Raw genomic sequence first — 20418 nt, forward strand, 5'->3', positions numbered from 1 at the left:
GCAGAATCCCCTGCGCCCCAACAGACGACTCGCAGGCTCCAGTGACCACTTTCTGAGGGGGCCTGCCATCCCCCGAGACAGTTATTTGGGGAGACGGAACGGGGGCGCGGGCGGCCCGGCTCCGCGCACCCACCCGCCGCGGTCCCCCGGGAGCCGAGTCCTGCCTGGAGCACCAGCGCCCAGGAGGGTGAGGACGCTGGAGGAAAGTTGGGGGTCGGAGCCGCGGAGCCGGGAGCGCGGAAGCCGGGCCGGTGTCCGCGTCTCATGAATATGCAGGAGCCACCTCCCTCCCTCCGTGACGTCACGGGCCGTCCCGGGGTGAGCGCCGGAGCCGCTCCGGGTCCGCGCCAGTGAGCGCGGCTGCTGGCGGTGAGCGAGCGAGCGGCGCGGCGGGCAGCTGAGGCCGAGCGCGGCGGCGTCCGAAGCGCACCCAGCAGGCAAAGCGAGGCGGCCGCGGCCCGGCGGACGCCGGAAGGCGAGAGCCGGTGCGGGCAGCAGGCGGCAGCGGCAGCTCGGCGGCGGCGGCGAGGATGTTGACCGGGAGGCTGTGCTGGGTGCCGCTCCTGCTGGCTCTGGGCGTGGGGAGCGGCAGCGGCGGCGGAGGGGGCAGCCGGCGGCGCCGCCTCCTCGCGGCTAAAGGTGGGTGCTGGGGAAGTTTCCTCTTCTCGGAGGAGGGAGGCAGGGCGGTCTGACGGGTGCAAGCGCGGGGACCCGGGCTCATGCTAGATTTGCACGCCCTCCCTTGCTGCAGCTAACCCCGGCTTCTTGCGCCCGGGATCCCCGAAGTGAGCTCCCTGCACCCCGAGAGGCTCCACCTGCAGACGCCGGCCCAGCCCTGGGCGGGGTCCAGGGACCGAGGAGAAGGGGAGGTCTGCGAGGTCGGGACAACTTTGGGGACTGTCTGGCGGGGTGGACGCGTAGTGCGGGCGTCGCGGGCCCCAGCCCACGGACAGCTTGAGCAGGGCGCGGGCGCCGGGAGAAGAGGCAGTTGCCTGCTCTCGCCCTGAGGGAGGGCATCGGCGGGGGTGCCTTCAAAGGAGGGAGCAGGGTGTGTCTCCAGCTCGGAGGTGGGTGGAAACTTGTAGGCTCCAGGGAAGGTCCCCCGGCTCGCCCCAGTTTCCCCCAGGGCCGCTGTGACTCTCCTGGGAACGCGCGCCCTCCGGGTGGGCCGTGGAGTCCGGAAGAAGTGCAGGATGTGACGCCCCCCCACAGCCTCTCCGACTCGACTCCGCTCCGGCTGGAGCCGGCCGAGGTGCCCACCCGGTGCAGTGGGAGATCCTGACCTCCCCGCTGCTCCCTCCCAGACGGAAGCAGGGTCCGGGTAAACGCCCGGTGCTGTTAGAAGACTGTAGGCTGGCGAGCAGGGCGTACTTTGACGGCTGTCTTGGTGCGTGGAGACAGCGCTAGGTTGCGGGCGACCAGAGGGCGGATCTGAAAGAGAAGGTCACGTGCGGGCAGGACCGTGAGGGGAGGGGCGAGGGGAGAGCGGAGAGGGAGCTGGGTGGCGGTGGGCTCTGGGGAGGTGGTGGGAGAGCTGGGCTGGAGCGCCCAGCTTAATGATAACTTGTTGATTCTTAGCGCTGTTGACGAGGAGGGTGTGCGCTTGGCTTGGGGGCTGTGGCCAAATTTGTCAGGTAACGAGGAGGGGGGCAACGTGGTCCCTGGAATCTTGTCTGAGCATCATCAGGGGGCGGAAGGGTTTGCACCTGTAGATAAACAGGCTATTAGAGGCAACCTGATTTGCAAGCTGGCTTTGGGCTTAGAGCTTACCAGTGGCTCAGGGAGGGAATGTGTACCAGGTTTAATTACTCTTGGAGGATGAAGAGAGTGAGAGGTAGACGGTTTGCCGCCTCTGGACCTCGGGGATGCTTCTCCCACAACTTGTGAGCGATATATTTGAGAATAGAGTTTCTGCTTATTCTCTAACCTTACATTTTTGGTGACATGGTTTTGAAACTATAATCAGACATGCTGGGTTTTTTGTTTGTTTTGTTTGTTTGTTTGTTTGTTTTCAGCCCCCTCGCGTATCCTTGAGAAGCAGTTTCTTTTTGGGGAAGACAAGGAAAAACTCATTATGAAAATTTCTCAAAGTGTGGTAAAGGAGTCGCTGATAGGAATCATTCTGACAGACTGTTGTTTTGGTAAAACCAAGGAGCTTCCAAACCTTTTGCCCTCCTTCCCCCATATAGGCACTTTGTTTTAAACAGGCAAATGACAGGTTTTTGAAGATTTTTCATCATTTTGTAGCAGAGCAAATGGTATATTTATAAGCAGATGTCTGCAAACGGGGGAGCTCGCAGCAAGTAAGGAAAAGGGAAAAGCTTGTTTTGGTAGAGGACGCGGTGTGCTCATGCGTTGTGGAGTTCTCAGGTCAGAATAGAAAGCTTTGCAGAGATAAGAGAGAAAGATGAAAAGGAAAAAAAAAAATCCAGACTCCCAGTGATTCACGTGTGTGTGTATAATTATGTGCATTTGAACCAATACTTTTCATCTTCCTCACTTAGAACATATTCATTTGGCGGTGAAAACAAGCCATCTGTCTTTCTGGTGTAAAAAGTTGATTGGCCCTGGAGGGGTCAGGGTTGCTGTGCGAATCCCCCTTCTTCCTTCTTTCCTGTTCCAACCACTGGGGGGCTGCAAAGAGCGCTGTTAGCTGCCTCTTTTTTTTTTTTTTTTTAAAGACAAATGTGTAATAGTTGATCAAAACAGAGACATTTATTATGACACGTTAGTTGTTATTTACAGGACTGACTTTCCTTATTACAATGCACTTGTATTTTATGTTTCCAAATCTCACAGATTCTCTGAAGAACATGTGAGACAATAAAGGTATGCTTCCTACTGCCAGTGACGTTGCTGTTTTTAAGGTTCTTATCATTATTACTCCCATCATTGAAAAAGAGAAAAGTCAGGAAGACGTGAAGAAGATGGAACAAAAAATAGCTTTCTTCCTGAATACAATTCTGTATTCATGTGTAGAAGAAAATTGGGAGCATGGCGTCACGCTGCCTGGCAGAGTTGAACGCGCCCTCTGGACAACTGTCTGGAAGCACGCCTTCCCAGCTTTGGGCTCCCGTAAGATGTTGTGTCTGTGTGCACAGCTCATTTTGCCTTTGCGCTCCTTGTTTCTTGCTGCAGAGAATCGAGGAGCTAATTCTCCACAACTATTTGGATTTTTCACCAAATCACTCAACTTTCAGTGCAAACGTATTCCTGATTTCTGAATTTATCCAGTGGCCAGGCAGTTCTTATAACTGGTTCCCTTTACCTTTCTATATCTTGGCTATTCAAAAAAGATGAACACTTCTTAGATTCCTTGAAAAGACCAGATTCCATTCATCCTGAATTGGCTATGGTTACTGGACTGGGATATGCTCATGGATCCTCTGGATTATGTCTTCCGACTAGAAGATCACTTTCCTCAGCCTAATTCCTTCTGTTACTCATCACACAGTCAGGCTTAGACATGGCCTCCTCTAGGAACCTTTCCCGACTGGTCTCCCAGGCTGGTCACCCCCAGAAAACTGTGGCTGTCCCTCTAGCAGGCCTGGGCTCCTTGTCTGGCCCCAGCTCTGCTCTGTGAGCCCTGAGGGCTGGAATCTCCTCCTGACTCTCCCTGTATCTCTAGGGCCATGCTGCTGCCTGGTCTCCAGGTATAAGTGAGCCGTCAGTAGGGATGGGTTAGTGACTATACCTGTTTGCAATTAAAGTGCTATCGTTTCTTGATTGAGATGTTTTAGATGTTTTCTCCTCTCCTATATAAAGTGAAAGTTGGGCTTAGAGAAACCTGGGTTCCAATCCTGGTCCTACTGCTTCCTAGCTAGATAATCTAGGGTAAAATTTCCTTATCTATAAAATAGGGATACAAAAATCTACCTTGCACAGTGGTTTTCAGGAGAGGGCTTGGAAATCATTTAGTTCATGGCGTGTAAACAGCACTAAATACACAGTGACTAATTATTTGTCACTTAAACACTAGGTTCTGACATCTGAGGTTTGGTGAAATCCCCTTTTTGACCTCTTGGCAATTCATTAGCTTTGTTCATATCTTCTCTCAGCTCAACTCTGTTCTGTGTGTGTGTGTGTGTGTGTGTATGTGTGTGTGTGAATTGTGTATGTGGAAATACTGTATATAAATATAAGTGCACATTCATACACATTTGGCTTCAAATGTGAGAACATTTACCACTTTCACTAGTCTCTGGATGCCTTCGAGGCCAGGGACCCCTTCTCACTCATCTCAAAAGCCCTGACACTTAATGCAGGGCCAGCCCAGAGTAAGGACTCAGCAATGTGTGCTCCATAAATAAATAAACATGTCTCCATGGGCTGGCTCTGAAGGTGTGGGGGTTCTGGTCTGTGGAGGAAGAACTTCTGTGGTTGATTTGGACTGTTAGGAGAGTTCCCTGCCCTGTCAGCACTTTCTTCCCAGGTGTGCTGTTCCAGGAAGCAGAGAAGCATTCTTGTTTTGCCTAAGGCAACCTCTCTGATGATGCATATTTACATGGAAGGAGGTAACCAAAGGTATGATAACCAAATGGCAGCTTGAAACAGATTATTTGTATTATTTGTTGTCTGGCCCACCACTAACTGGACCCTGTGGAAATGTTTCCGTTGGCGTGATAAATTTGAGATGGACCAAGAGAGGACTGGATCAGGAGAAGGCTGCTGAGCTCCAAGACACGTACTAAGTAGGAGAACAGAGGGTCACCATCTTAACCAGTTGGGGCTGCCGTAACAAAAATCCTGTAGACTGGGTGGTTTATAAGCAACAGCAATTTATGTCTCACAGTCTGGAGCCTGGAAGTTGCTCTCAGGGTGCCCTCAGGGTCAGGTTCTGGTGAGAGCCCTTCCAGGTTGCAGATGGTGAACTTCTCATTATACTCCACAGGGTAGATGGCAGAGAGGAAGCAAGCTTTCTCCTGACTTTTACAAGACCACTATTCCTATTCTTTCGAGCTCCACCCGCATGACCTCATCTAACCCCTTTCATCTCCCAAAGGCCCCACTTCCTAATGCCAATACGTTTGGGGTTGCGTTTCAACATATGAATCTTGGCAGGGGTGGGGGCAAACGTGCATCTGTAACAGTTGTGCTATGAGCTTTGCGGGAGCATCAGGCAGAAGGCAGGGGGGACACTGGTCTGAGAAGGATGCCTTGGGTGAGAGGCCACTGTAAATATGCATGGGCCCTGTTCTTTAGCCTTACCAGCCAGTAGCTACTCCTCAGTCTTCTGTTATTCTCTGTGAGGGGAGCAAAAAGATAAAGCAAGTTCCAGATATCAAAGAGTTCACACTCTGTTTAGGGCAAACATCACACATGACATGAACTATTGGAGAACTTCATAGCTGACAGGAAAAGGGTAGATTGTGCACTACAGACATCAGAAAAATCTTGGAGGAAAGGAAGAAATTGGCAAGGATGGGAGAAGTCAGGAAAGATTTATGGAGCAAATGAAAGGAGTTTTGATGGGTGAGTAGGCACTGGGTAAGCAGATAGCAAGGGGCAGGACAGTGAATGCAGGGTGGTAAGAATGCACACGATTGGTACAGAGGCAGGAGTGAAGAGGGAGCTCAGCCATGGCCAAATACGTTTCTGCATAAGGTTACAGAGCTAATAAAAGAGCGAATGTTTATTGAATGCACGCTATGTGCCAGGCACTATTTTTAGCATTTCACATGTCCGTTGGTTTGTTCTTAACCCTAATCCTATGATGCAGGTAGAATTACTGTCCCATCTTACCCGAGGAGAAAATTGAGGCCCAGAGAAGTGGAGTAACTTGCCCAAGGTCTCACAGCTTGGAGACTGTGGAACTCAGATTTGAACCCAGAACAGTGTCGTTGACATGGATTTCCCATATCACCCAGGCTTACCTACCAGCATGATACGATGTCTGCTCTGGGGAAGGGTCTGAGTGAGGTCAGGGAGGCTCTTGATTCCCTGAAAAGGCATCTCCTCAGTGTCTGAGAACATTTGGGTATCACTACAAATTGCTGAAAGAGTCAGTTTCTCTGGAAGCCTCATTCTCTGATTCACTTCTCCACGAGGAGTCAGCGTAGCTTCTCTCTTCTGGTCCAGACAGCTTGAAGCCTTCCTCACTTCCTGTCATGCTTGACCTCAAGCAGAGAAGATAGCTGTCTGCACTGCATGGTCTGAGATGTGCTTGTCCGGGTCTCCTGCATTAGGAAGAGTTCCCTGGCTGGTCTTTCGTTTGGGTTAAGCATGGCCCTCTTCTGAATCCTTTTGTAAGCATGCAGGGTGAATAAAGGATACCACAAACACTTTCAAGTATATTAGATATACTTGAAGGCTGGACACTGGGGAGAAGGAGGGAGGATGCCGAAGAGTGGGTGTGGCAAGGGTGGGAGGAGATGGTATAGATGGAGTAGCAGGTACCTGACTACTCATAAGGCCGCCTTTTCTTCTAATGTCATGGGATGACTATACGTGTCAATTGTTCTTTTCACAAAAACCCATTTTATAGGTTAATAAAGGAACCCCATGGGGCATGCAGCAACAGAGCCACCAGAAAGCAGACCAAGGGGACTTCCAGCTTGTGATTGGTTATGATCCAGCACCAGAGAGCCAGGTGATGTCACTCAGAGCCCACTTCTGCCTCTTCCTAGTGGTTTTCTAATCCTTGGAACAGGCACTTGTTCTTAGGCATTCTTAGGACCTTGCTTGTCTCCAGCTCAGTGCCTTCTGCTTACATCAGTCCTCCAGGAGTATCTCTGGCCCTGACCAATTTTCCTTGTAGCTCATCTTGAGCCCCACTCTGAGACTCACTCATTGTCTGCCCCCGCTCTAGGATGTTCTGGGGTACCACCAGCCCCATGTATGCCCAAACTTTCCCTCCAGGAATCTGCTGCTTACTCAGTGGCCTCCATTTGGGTAAAGGGTACCTCTGTGCACTCACCCAAGTCAGAGCCCCAGGAATCTTCCAGCATGCTTCGCTCTCCTCCTCCACCACACCCCATCCTTCATCGTGTCCGGTTGATTCTTCTCATAAAGATCTAGAACCTTCCCACATCTCCCCATGCCCATTGCTACTGCCTTATTCAGCAAGTTTTGCATATGGAAGTGCTAAATTTTAATTTGGCCCCCTCCTCACCCCTTCCCTCACACTGCTGTCAGGATGGGTGATACCAACTCCAGTCCCACCAAGCCTGCAAGAAATTCCATCCCAGTCATCATGAATCCATCCTTCACTATCCATGCTAGGGGCTGGTAGGGTCCCTGTAGGTTTTGAGAATAGCTTCACACTCTTGGAATTGCTTCAAGTTTTTGTCTCTTGCAGGCTACCACTTGTGATGTCCACTGTCTGGACAGCATGGCCCCTTGATGTCTCCAGCTCTCTACTTCCACAGGTAGCAGACTCTTTGCTACCAGTGGGGCTCCAGCACTGGAAATCCAATTCCTGTAACACGATTTGTAGCCATTGAACTGGGGTGGGAGAGGGTGCTGTAGGGATAGGAGAGGGAGTAGGAGACCAGTTCCTATTCTGGAGGAAACCAGTCCTTTTCCCAGGTCTGCCTCTTCCATCTCTACCATAACCCCTTCTAGCAGCTCAGATATTCTTAGAACAAAAGCTAGGACAGGACGTGTCTGTGGAAAACTTACGGCTACACTCTTGCAACCCAAGCCGCCTCTCAAGTGAGGATTCATGAGGGCCCAGTTGCCTTCTGAGAACAGGGAGCCTCACTCCTGATGATGGTTGCTCTCAAGATAGTTCTAAGCTCTCCAGTCTCGCATCAAAGTTGATGGTTTTTCCCCTCACTTCTCATCTGGCCTCCTCGCAGGAACTTTCCAGAAACTTCCAGCCATCAAATACAAACATCTAACAAGAGCTTACTGTGTTTCAGGCAGAGATCTGGGTGCTTTATGGGTATTAATACTCCTTCAGCCCTCTAGCCACTCAATCAGATGTGTGCTTTTATTATCCGCACTTTAAAGGTGAGAAAACCAAGGCCAGGAGGGTTAAGCTACTTACCGAGTTCACCCAACTAGTAAAATGGTAGAACTGGGAATCGAATCCACCACGTCTAGTTTCAGAGTCTACCCTCTCCTGTCTTGTGTCAGTGATTCTCAGCACCCAGTGTCGAGTGGGTTGAGAACCACGTAGGACAATTGTTAAATAGCACCGATGCCTGGAACCCACCCCCAGAGATTAGGCTAGGATCTGGGATTTCCTTTAAAGTTCTCAGGTATTTCTGATGCTCAGCCAAGGCTGAGAAACACTCCCATTGGCTGCTAACAGTTTCCCCAAGGAACCCTTTGTTTCTTTACATGGGTTGCAAGGCTGCTTCCAGGTGGAGGCCTTGTTCCTCCATATTTTACCACTTTTAGTTTCCCCCATCAAAGTGCCTCTTGGCTTCCTACATCCCTAGGCAGACTGTGAGCCCCTCAAGGGGCAAGCATCCTGGCCATGTCTTTGTGCCCAGTGGCCAGCACTGTCCAAGGTCCATAGTGAATGCTGAGTGTGGAGGGGGCCGGGAGTGTGTGCCAGGGTGATGCCACCCATGCTGGCTGTGAGGCCCTGAGGGCTCTGCCCTTGCAAATTTCTCCTGCTGAGCGCCCCTTCCTGCTCTAGGTCACTGGTAGGAACTGCTCATCAGGCCTCTCCCCTTTAGTTATCTATCTTTCCAAACCAATTAACAGCACTCACTTTGTAAAAGTTGAAAACACTCAGCTCTATAGATGAGTCGGGAGAACATTAACCCAAACGTATGAGGGTGTCAAGTCCTGCAGATGCCGTTGGAATTCTCACTGAGAAAGGCTATAAACACCATTCTCATTGCTTCTAAAAATGCCTAATTGGCTGAAATTTGACTTAAATGTTGCTGATTAAAAAAACAAAACACACATCATTTTTGTGACTTCTGCTTTGCTTTCCCATGATGTCTCTTGAAGTATATAGTTAAATCTGCAGTCTTCAAACAAGTCTGACAGGGGTCACTGTAGAGAACAAAGGAAAGCCTTGTGACCTGGACCCACTGATGAGTGCGAAGTTGGGGGGCAAATCACTCACCCCTTTGGGGTCTGCTTGAGTAGGCCCTCCTCTGCCCAAGAAAGTTCTGAGTATCCACATGGAAGTGGATCACAAAAGAAGGTGATTGGATCTAAGAAATTTGTTTTGAGACTTGGGGACTCTCCCAAACAAAACCCTGTGTCTTTCTCTTTTTACACTGCCTTACCTCTTTAGTTAAGTATATTTTCAGGAGAAGTTTGAATTTAGTGTTAAGTCCCTTCCCAGCTCTTTGATGTACAGCCTGCATATGTCACACAGCTGGTGGTCACCATGGTTACCCAGGAATGCAGCAGCTGCAGGTGCATAAATTTTCAGGGAAGAACCAGTCAAAACTGTTAATATTATGTCAAGCTGATGTGTCATTTTCCAATTTGCATGGATAACTGCATTGCAGCAAATTAATTAAAACAGATAAATGTTAATCTAATGCATGTCTCCTTGTAATTAATGAAATATAGCCATTAGAGGGGTGTTTGATTTATGATTTTAATTTATAAAATGCTGAATTCTCCTATAAAGTTAGATATAGTAATAGGAGAAGCTGACCCATATATAACATTAGGAAAAATAATCACATTTCTATAAATTAATCACTCTCTAAAAGGATATAGTTCATTAACACCATGAACTGAAAGTGTTAGATGTAAATTAGATTAACCTTTTTAGTGACACTTCCATTTATATTGCGTATTCTCTTCAAACCCAAAGCACTTTACATATATTAATTCAATTAACCCTCCCCAGACCCTTGTTAAGTAAGTATATATATCAAAGTTGGAAGGGAGGAGAAATGAAACCCTTCAAAGATCTTGAAATCCTGGTCTTAGGATGCATTATTTATGATTTCCTCTGCAGAAGTACAGTTTATCCTGGACTTACGGAGCTTGAGAACATGGGTGGGTATACAGGCTCACTCTCTGGGCTGCCACAAAACACTTAGCATGTCGCTCTGTCCCTGAAGCCAGAGACACTTCTCCCTGATGCTCAGGCCACATGCTCAAAGGAAACTTCTATGTATTTCATCAAAGGTACCCCAGTGACCCTGGGTTTGGCTGTGAACAGGGCATCTCCAAGTAGGTGTGGTTGATGAGAACTTAGTACTCCACTGAGGCATCCATTGGGTCATCTTCCTCTGGGCTGGGCTGTCCCACAACCCCCACCCTTGACCTAGACACTGAGGATGGGGCAGAGAACAAGATCTTGGGATGTGAATGGGAGAAGAAACAATGAGTGACATGGAAATTGAGTTTACCCTTTCATCTGGGGTCTCTCTTCAGGACTGCCTGGGTGGGTGGTAGAGACGGAGGTCCCCTCACTTGCTGGGAGAGAGCTCGAGGCCCTGAGAGAGGAAAGATTTGTTCCCTGTCTAGCTGAAAGATGAAAGTTTCCTGAGTGAGGATCTGGGTCTTCTGCTGCAGTTTGTCACCAGGAATGTCCCATCAACATGGGGGCCGTGCCTATGTGCAAGACTTACTGTCTTTGCTCCAGTCCTGAAGGCAGGCACACAGGAGAGAGGACAGGGAAGGGGGCTTGCATTAGGCAAGCTTACGGAGCATGAGGGATGGAGACTCTAAGCATTTGCTTAGCTTGATTGAATGGTGGTTTGAGGTTCTGAACGTTTATTTTTCCAGCTCTTTCTGCTTCAAGTTCTCAAATCACAGGTGCTCTCTTAGGGGCAGATTCTCCCTATATTCCACACACCAGACCCTTTTGAAATGCAGCTCATGTCAGGTAACAGCCTGCCCTGTAGCTAGTGGTGCCAAACCTACCATGGGCAACGTTAACCTGAAGGGATGAATCACTAATGGTTAGACGTGAAATAGAGTGGAGAACAAGTTTGGAGTGTGGGAGATTCTTTTTCTTGCCGCTGGAGTTGGAAAATCACTTACTCTAGTCCTTCAGGCTCACGTGCAAGGGCAAATTAAGCCCACACAGTCCTAGAATCTCAGCTCACTGTTCTCTGCCAGAACTTCTTGGCACGTAGCTCTTTACTGCAAAGTGCCCCAGCTTCTTCCCTCCAGACCCTGTCTGGGAGGGGTGAAGAATCAGGACCAAGAGCCAAGAGCTAAAAGACAAGCCCCCACTCAGAAATACACAGAAACTCTGGGCAATGAAAGAAGTATTGACTTTGTATTTTAAGAGACTTCCCTCTCTCCTTCCCTCTTCCCTCCTTCCCTCCTTCCCTCCTTCTTCCCTTCCCTCCCCTCCCTTCCCCTTAGTTCCTTCCTTCTTTCCTTCACTACCTGTTTCCCTCCCTCCCTCCTTTCTTTCACTTTTTGGTGTTGTTTTTATTTTGCTTGTTTTTGTTTATGGGAGATGGATGGTCATTTGGAGTAGGAGAGGAGGCTGAAATTATTCATAATAGGAGTCGAATTTCAAATCCAAGACCTAGATTTTACCTTTCTGGCTGTTTTGTTGGTAGTTTTTCTAAAGGGAAATCAATGATCTCTGCTTTATTGCACCATCATCAGAGATATCAAGATGGTTATATCTTGATTGATTATTAATTTTGAGACTTTTTAGTGATTTTGTTCTTCTAACTGGATATCATGAATACAGCTTTTTTATTTTATTTTATTTTTTCCTCTTTGAACAACCCCCTGCCTCCTTCCCACCCTAATTTTCCAGTAGTTAAATCCCAGCCCTCCTACCTAAAGGAGCTCAGGTCAGAGACCAGCCAAGGATCTTTGCTTGAAACTTCCGCTTTTTCTGGAGTTTTGCTTCCAGCCGAGTCCTACCACCTCTTTGTTCTGGAGCCCAGGGGCGGGGGGAAAGGGAAGAGATGACAAAATTGTCCAGTCAGCCTTCAGTACCTCTGTCATTCCACGTTTTCCCCATCCTGTGATTGTTCTTTCTGCTTAACCCCACCCCTCTGGGGTGTCTCTTATCAAGACCTTAGTGGCACTAAGTTCTGCTTTTGGAGGTAGAGTTTGGCAACTCTCGGGAGCCACTCTTTAAAGTACTATGAATAATAGTAGAATCATCATCATTTTCATCCTACAGTTTGTTTTCTTGATCCAATGGAAAATGTGAGAAAGTATCTTTGGAAAACTTTGCTGCTTCTGTTGCCTGGAACTACCCACTCTTACTAAAGACCGAAGACTTGCTATGTAGCCACAGCTTCAAAACAAGTAATCTGGTTCACACTTCCAACTAAATGGGCTCCTATATAGGAGTTTGGGGCCACTATGACTCCTGCCCCAAATCTACAAGACACTGGTGCCTAAAGCTACTTACATCATCTTATCAGAGAGGAAGCACATGTGACTTGCCGGGAAAGTAAGGTAATGAGATATGATGCCTGGTCTCGTTTGGTGATGTTTGCATTTATAGAAAGAGACAGTGCAACTCCACCCATAGGGTTCAACAGTCACAACTGGTGGCATTTAAGACAGCCTGGAGGGTGTAGAGAATGTGTGAAGCAGGTCTCTGTCATGGTGTGACACCGGTTCCTGTGCCCAAATTGTGTGGACCCTCCAGGGATGAGTCTATGAGACATACCTTCTGGCATCTAAAAGTTGATAGTGGCTGGCCACAGATCTTTGGAAACTGGGCTCCTCCCCATGCTGACTGCCAGTGGTGGTGGGTCTTGAGTGCCTTCTCAGTCTTGGGTCCTCGTGTGAGACAACCTGATATTTAGTATGGATAGCTTCTGTGGCTATGGGTGACCCCAGTTCCATGCCTTGTGGGCCTTCCTTGTGCCTCTGTGTTGGTTGCTTCACACCATGCCTTATCTGCTGCTCCACTTTTGCCCTGCCTGGCAGTCTGGCAGCACCCCTCAGTGTGGGCACCTTTTCTGGGAATCCATCCGTTTCCCCCTGGCCAAGAGAGGTATTCTTCTTGCCCCATTACGTAGCCGCTGTACAGACTTCCGCAGTGGCACTTATGAGATTGTATTGTTATTTGCTTGCCCGCCCCTCACTAAACTGTGCAGAACTCAAAGTCAGGGTCTATGACATCCCCATTCCTGTGTTCCCAGATGTTTAGGGTGTAGGGAGGGTGGATGAGTGTTGGCTAGAGCTCCCTGGAAGCCACCTCTTTGCCTTATGTGGGATGCAGGCTTGGGATGGAATTTTCCTTGTTAAATCCTTCTCCTTCATCCTCCCGGGTCCCCAGTGCCCTTCTTCCCAGTGCAGACACACCCAGTGCAGAGCAGGGCTGGTGGGGCAGGATGATTTGCTTAGGAAAGGCCAGCATCACATGCTGGCTACTGGCTACCCCTGGCATGTGCTGGTGCATTCCAGGATGGGGGGTGGAGCCAGGCTGGAGATGGGTGACCTTCTGGGTGGGAGGCAGGTAAGGGGGAAGCCAGATGGTTCAGGGCCTTGTACCTCTGAAGCTGATGATGCTGGGGTCCATGGCCAGAGTGTATCTTCTTCTGGGATAAGTAATGTAAATTAACTTTCCCATCAATGAAATGACTTAGGCATAAGTTCCATCTTTGTAGCATTGAACATTTGGGAGAACATTTTTTCTGTCACTGCACTGATGAGAATTTAGTTGTGGCTATAGACTGCTGTGGGTCTAACACTCTCCCCACCACACTCTTCTGTGTCATCCTGGGGATCCTGCGTGTTCCCATCCACATTCTGTTAAACTCTAGACTGTAGAAATCCTACATAATGTAAAGCATGCTTTCTTTTCCAAACAGGTCATTAAAGGCACTTTGCAGTTTATGATGTCAGATGCATGGGTATGTAGAGGCAAGGATGAGGTTTTAAGTAGAAAAGCTTTGTCATCAGTTAAAATGGGACTACCACATGGGACGAGGCCCATGGAGTTCTCCCACCACAGCTAGGGAAGCAGGCAAGCAGGAAGAGGTATTGACTTCCAGCTATGCTGAGATTTCTAGGCCGTGTGTGCAGTCCACAAAAAAATGAGCAATTTGGAATCTCTCCAAAGTCAAAACATTTACTTCTGGATCTAAGGATCTACTGGTTCAGTACTGAGCATTAAAGCTTTGACACTGTGCACAGGGAAACCCCACCTTCCCCAGCCAGACCAGAACCTAGAACTTCTGAGGCTAGCATTGGGAAGGAGAGCTCCTGCCCTCCCCCACACCTCGCCACAGGGATGTGGGTTGTGGGGTTGGTGGCTAACAGCTCTGACTCTGATCCTGATGTCTCCCTTTAAGGGGTAGGGGTTTTTCTGTGGATAATGCTGCCACTCCCTGCATGTTCTGGGGACCCAGACCAGATGGAGATACCCTCATCCTGGAGCTCTGGATCAAGTGAGAACATTTCCCTGTATTCCCACACCAAGAATAGAGCTTGGACCCAACAGAGTTTTACTAAAGTCTCAGGGTCCATAACAGGGAAGTAAAGTGAAAGGATTATGAATCCAGACACTGCTTTTCATCCCTGTCAGAACCAACGGCCCCTTTTTACAACAAATATTTTGTAGTGCACCCATTGTTATCCTGCAATGAAATTTACTGATACTATTACCTGCTTGTATACATAATTTAACAAATCAATGTAATGCCTTAACTGAAATATAAAGGAACTCAAAGGAAAACGTATATTAAAATAGTATGTAATGCCCTGGGCCCAACTCTACTGGAGAGAGTAATGAATTAGATGCTTGCTGTGAATCCCACAGCTATAAATGCGCATGAATCCATGTGTGTTGTATTGGCAGTTCAAATGTCATGGGCAGTATTGGAGTGATGTGTTGTTTAGATATAGTGAGATATTTCTGGTGAAGTCCTGAACAAGAAAAGTATGCTCTGGCTTCAATTTATAGGGTGGCTGTATTCCTGGAAAACTCGGGGTTTATTAAAGCTATACAAACAATATTTAGCCGACTCATTCCAGGGCTACTGGCATAAGGAAGAGACTAGGGAGCTCTAGATGATGTGTTGGGGGATATTCAGCCCAAGAGATACCTGGACACCTGCAGTTCACTCACTCACTCACTCACTCACTCACTCACTCACAGATTCCCAGATCTAGGAGACACCAAAGATGGATCCCATATGTACTTACAGGATGACATTGCCTTAAAGGGTAGACAATTTCTGGAACTATAGTCTTTCTGGGTACCTTTTGGGGGAAAAAGGGAAAATGCCACCTGGACAACTGAAAGAAGTTGTCACATTTCACAAGAAGACCTTCACAAGAATAAGGCTTCCCAGCGAGGCATGTTGGAAGACCGCATTAAGCCCATCAACCATGTACTGGAACATTATTTAGACCAGTGGAAGAGAGGGCTGCTGCTTTGCCTTGAGTTAAGTATAGAGATATCTGCTGGTCCTTCCCCTCTTCTGCTACTCTACTCCATAATCACAAGAGCAGGTGGGAGGGGAGGGGAGGGGAGGGGAGGGGAGGGGAGGGGGCAGGCCACACTGGGCCCCTCCATCAGAGACTTGGTAATGCCTTGCCTTTGTAGGGAGGCGGGGAGAATAGATTTTTGGATCAGATAGGCGATTGCTGTTAAAAATGACCTGGATTGAGCCTTGGGAACTGAAAGAGAGTGAAAAGCTGTGGAATGGGCTGAATATCCTTGAGGCAGTTCCTACCCAGTGGGAAAGAGGAGGTTGGACATAGCATAGTTGGGGGTGGGGGGGCAAAAATACCATCATTTTGTGTTTATAACCCAATGGGTTAAACTCCAACAAACAGGATAGAGTACTTATTATGGTCAGTATGGATATTTCAGAGTTAAAACCCCGTGTTCTTGGATGGAAAATTCTTCCTTAGTGTTCTCATTGATAATGTAGAGGATGAGCTTTCTTTATTGCGTTGTTTTTAATCCCTAAGTGTCTTATTTTTCACCCTCCCTTCACATAAGCTTGAGGTGTTACTAAGAGAGAGGCTGAATTGCCAAAGAGAGTTTCTGTAACTTTGAGATGAAAATGCATTTTAATAGTTAGATTTCATAGGAAGTGGTATATTCCCTTAATAAGTAGTTCAGTGACATTTGGTAGTTCTGTAATATTTGACTTGGAGTGGAGTTTATAAAAATTTCAGCCCAACAGTAACTTCAGGGCACTAAGGGATGTATGTATTTCTGAAATGAGAAGACCTGGTTGACATTCTGATTCTAAAATCAACATCATCTCTTATGCGTCACCATATTTTCAATTATAATGGACTATAAGCTGTGAATTTAAAAGCAGCTTCCCAGCAAGTTCCCGCACAGACCCAGCTTGTGTGGAATAAAGAGCCTGGGTGGGAGGGAGAGTTCTCACGCCCACTCTTCTAACTTAACTTACTAAAATGCTTCCTTCTCTGAGGCGGCTTTGGTTCCACCCCACCCCCACCACACATTGGTTCCTTGGGGATTTTCTTGAAAGTGGCATCTTTTCTAACTTCATGGGGGAATTTGCATCCTGATTTGCCTGAAATGGTTGAACTTGGGAAAGGTAAAATCATGGCAGTAACAGCCTGAGGTTGTATAAAATACCTCTGACAGCTAGACAAAAGTATTTCTTACAGGAAACTTGGGGATTAAAACAAGTGTCTAGGGCATGGTGTTCTGTTACCTCTTTGGCATTTCAGGATGATTTCAGACTTTCTCTGCTTACTTGTTTCCCATTTCAGCATCATCTCACTCTCCAAGTTAAAAAAGTGCCCTAAAAGGATTATATCAGGTTCCAGGAGTTGTAGTCTTTGGCAGCAGTTAAGGTCAGGGGTTACCCTTAGGCAGTCCTAGGATGCAGGGGTTTTGTGGAGTACTGTAATTTTTTTTTTCTTTGCCAGAAGGCTCAGAAGCAGACCTCTATGCACCAGCGGGTGGTTCCAAAACCATGCCTGTGATGACCAGCCCAGGATGAAGAAGGGCCAGCTCTTTTCCCTATCTACCCCATTCAGCATTCAGCGGGACTAGAGGAATAGAACAGCTATTGAGTTAGGTGAACCTACAACCATTGGCTTGGAATTAGGGGCTCCCTCTCCTGAGGGGATGGCACTCCAGGCTGGAGGTTATGGCAGGCCTTGACCCCCCTCTTTAGCACGTGTTGTCATCAGACTCAATAAGATGCAGGTTGGATAGAGAGACTGAACCGTAGCCGGGGATGTGTGGGGGGAGGGGATTTATGTGGCCGTGGAGGATTGTAATAGACACCATCAGTGCCCTGCCCACATTCCCTCTGTACCTGCCATTTTCATGCTTTCAGTCCCTACTTCCAGCACCAGTGGCCCTTTGTCTATGGCTTTTTCTAGCTACGAGACCCTTCTCTTTCTGTATGTGTGCCAGGTCCAAAGACCAGGAATTAACACCCACAGGAATGGTCCTCCACCAATGACTGATGGGAGTTGGTGGACCAGTACCCTGGCACCCTCGCCCCACTGGTGGGAGAACATCTGCAGCCTTTCACACAGTTCCCTCAGGTCCCTGGAAGCCTGGGCTCCACTTGCCCATGGTGGTGACTTTCTTCCATCCTTTGTTCCTGAGTCACTGCTCCTCTCCCCTACTGGTCTTTCCTGACATCACCTCCCAGATAAACCACCTGCACCCAAAATCCTGGACTCAGGCAGAGCCTGCTTCTGAGGGACCTCAAACAGAAAGTGGGAGTGAACAAGAGAAGGTATTTTGTAGGGGATGTGTGCTGTGCTGTTTCTGTACTCTACCTCTACACCATCCCTGGGGGTAAGTCTTAGATTTCAGGATCTGAATGCTGGGGCGGGGGGTCCTTGGCACATCCAGGCAGACTTGCTTGGCAGCTCTGCGTTCTCGAGGGACATTTGGAGGATGCTGCTCACTCCCACCTTGTGTCTCCCTTCAGTGAACGGTGAGCACTCACGTGTAGTGCTTACACACCCCTTCACACCCACTGGGGTTAGGAGGTCTTCCTGCAACAAATGCCCCGTGCAGTGCTCTGCAGCTGGGGCAGGCACCCGGCCCGGCAGTGGTGGCAGGTTTTCTTCTGGGCCCAGGACTCTCAAGGCTCCTTGAGGGCAGGGTGGCCCCCACCTCCTTCCCCAAGATCTGGGCAAAGGTACATCCCTGCCCTCTTGAGGTGACAGGAGTTGAATTAGGCTGAGTGCCTGCAGCACACAATCATTCACGTGTCTGGGGGAACATCTGGCCTCTGCTCGCAGCCAGATTTCTCGAGTGTCTATTTTCAGCATTCTCCCAGAGCACCTATAAGTGAATTTGCAAAGCAGGTACCTCTGTGGCACTTCCTTCACTGATGTGGAACAGCTGGCAGAAGTGAAAAACCTCCCCCCCTACACTCACCTCGCTTGCCCACTGGTCTGAATTCCTGCTGTCATTCTGTTATTTCAGGTGAGGCCCTGCAAAACCTGACTGATACAAATTCTGCCCTTTCTCTGAGAGAGTTAATGCGCTGAGCCATTGTCAGCTGAGCGCTTTGATGTGACTTAGTCCCTCAGCTTAGCTTGGGTCACATGGCCTGGCTCAAGTGCATGGGATTTAGCATTTTTTAAATTTTTTTGACAATCGAATGACTTTATTTCAGTGGGGAGTGTTATCAGCATATAAAATGTATGTAAATAGGCCATTTCAGGTGCTGAACACAACATCTCATTTATTTAAAAAGTTCTCTTAATTCTGAGTGGCTGACTGATGTGCGGTGTGTAAATAGCATGTGGATCCTGGTGTATGGATTGGTGTATTGGTCCTGTTACGACACTTAGAAGCTATGTGATCTTGGAAGAGTTGCTTAACTTCTCTGAGAATCAGATTTCTCATCTCTAAAATGGGTATGTTAAGTCCTATCTGAAGACGCTGTTATAAAGTGCGCCCAAGGACATAAAACATTTGGTATACAAGAGTCTGGTGTTCTGGTTATCTTCTGTTGCCCAGCAAACTACCTCACAGCTTACTGATACAAGGCAATCATTTTATTATGCTCATAGATCCCCTGGCTCAGGAATTTAGATAAAGGGGAGGGAGGGAGGATAGCCTGCCCCTGTTCCCTGATGTCGGTGGTCTTGAATGACTGGGAATTGGTTGGGATCACCTGGAGGTTTCTTTATTCATGTGCCTGGGCAGGTAAGGCTCAAGGTCTGAGCTCAGCTGGGGCTACTGACCAGAGCCTGAACAAGGCCTCCACTGTGGTTCGGCTTCCTGCCTGCGTGAAGCCCTTGGGATGGTCATACTTCTCACCTGGTAGCTCAGGGCTCCAGTGCACAGAGTAGAAACTGCATGGCTCTCATGGACCCAGCTGGACCCCTCTCCTGAGTCATCTAGGAACAGGTCCTTCTCACCTCAAGGGTGACTCTCACTAGATGATTCTTCCCTGGTTCTGTTTGTCTCTGACTTTGGCCTTCGCCAGAGCGGTCATGGCTTTCCCATGGCCCAAACAGGAAAGGATAGGGGATGCCTGTTTCCTAGGTACCCTGTGTGGGGACGAGGGCAGGTGCAGCATGCCTGGCAAAAACTCTGTAGGACAGATAGGTCCCTGTAGGAGGTTGGACCTGAAGGCCAAAGGGGGGTGTGGTAACAGTGGTAAGACTTTGGGGTTAGTTGTCCTTGTCCTAGAGACTTTATACACATTAGCTCACATCACCCTCACAGGAGCCCTGTGATGTGCCTCTCATAACTTCCCCATTTTGTAGGAAGAAGCTGAGTCTCTGACTAAGCTTTAGTAAGTCTGTCAGCACTGGCCTTGGGACTTGAAGCCAGATCTGTCTGACTTCAGAGCCTGTGCCCTTAACATCGCTGTGGTATGCAGCATCCCACTGGATGACATATTTTCCTATTTTATTCTCTACTGTGCATTAATCATTTTCCCTGACTCCTCTTCTGTACTCACTGAGGGCAAGAGTATGTCTTTTCCTCTTCTATTCCCCTCCTGTGCACATGGCAGGCCCTCAGAAAATAACACTGGGGCTTGGCAGAGAGGCCACCATCTCTTTTCAGGGGCCCAGCGAAATGATGGTCTTGTTAGCCACACAAGCTGGGCTCGGGTGGGTTGAGAGCAGAGAAGGCATTGTTGCTTATATCCTAGTCTCCAAAGGAAATTTTGTTCTAGTTTATTGTTGAAGTATGGGTTTTGAAATTGAAACACAGAAGGTCTACTAAAGGGATGTCCTATTTGGAATGGGCTCTCTTTTTTCCCCTGTTTTCAGGTTAAAAGCAATAACCAGGAAGCAAACAGAATGAAAACCCTCTAAAGAATATTGTGAATGGCTCTGACAGGTTAAAGCTGCTGGATAAATGTGGAATTTACATGACAAAAACCTGAGCACAATGCTGATTGTCATTCACCAGTAATAGCATTCCCTGAAAAACTAAAAATCTTAATTAAAAAAAAAAAAAGACCACATAATTTATATTTGCTGATAAGTGTCCCTTTGCCTGAGGAACTTCTCAGACTAGACTCTTGCTCTCCCCAAATTGAACTTCACCAAGGCTGGATCCTTCCTCCTTGACTCCTCACCCCCACTTCCTCTTCCTGGGTTTGGCAGGCTGCCTAGAGC

General features: G+C 48.3%; 1 protein-coding gene across 1 annotated transcript in view; it reads left to right on the forward strand.

Annotated features, from left to right (window-relative positions):
* Nucleotides 1–375: 375 nt before the first annotated feature.
* The window catches only part of CLSTN2 (calsyntenin 2), a 614269-nt gene continuing 594226 nt past the window's right edge, over nt 376–20418 (forward strand). Inside the window, exon 1 of the mRNA XM_040480332.1 lies at nt 376–639. Coding sequence (XP_040336266.1) covers nt 531–639 — 109 coding nt within the window. The 5' untranslated portion in view covers nt 376–530. The remainder of the gene's footprint in view (nt 640–20418) is intronic.

Source organism: Herpailurus yagouaroundi, unplaced genomic scaffold (assembly GCF_014898765.1).
Source record: "Herpailurus yagouaroundi ecotype Mexico unplaced genomic scaffold, PumYag 159, whole genome shotgun sequence".
NCBI lineage: Eukaryota > Metazoa > Chordata > Mammalia > Carnivora > Felidae > Herpailurus > Herpailurus yagouaroundi.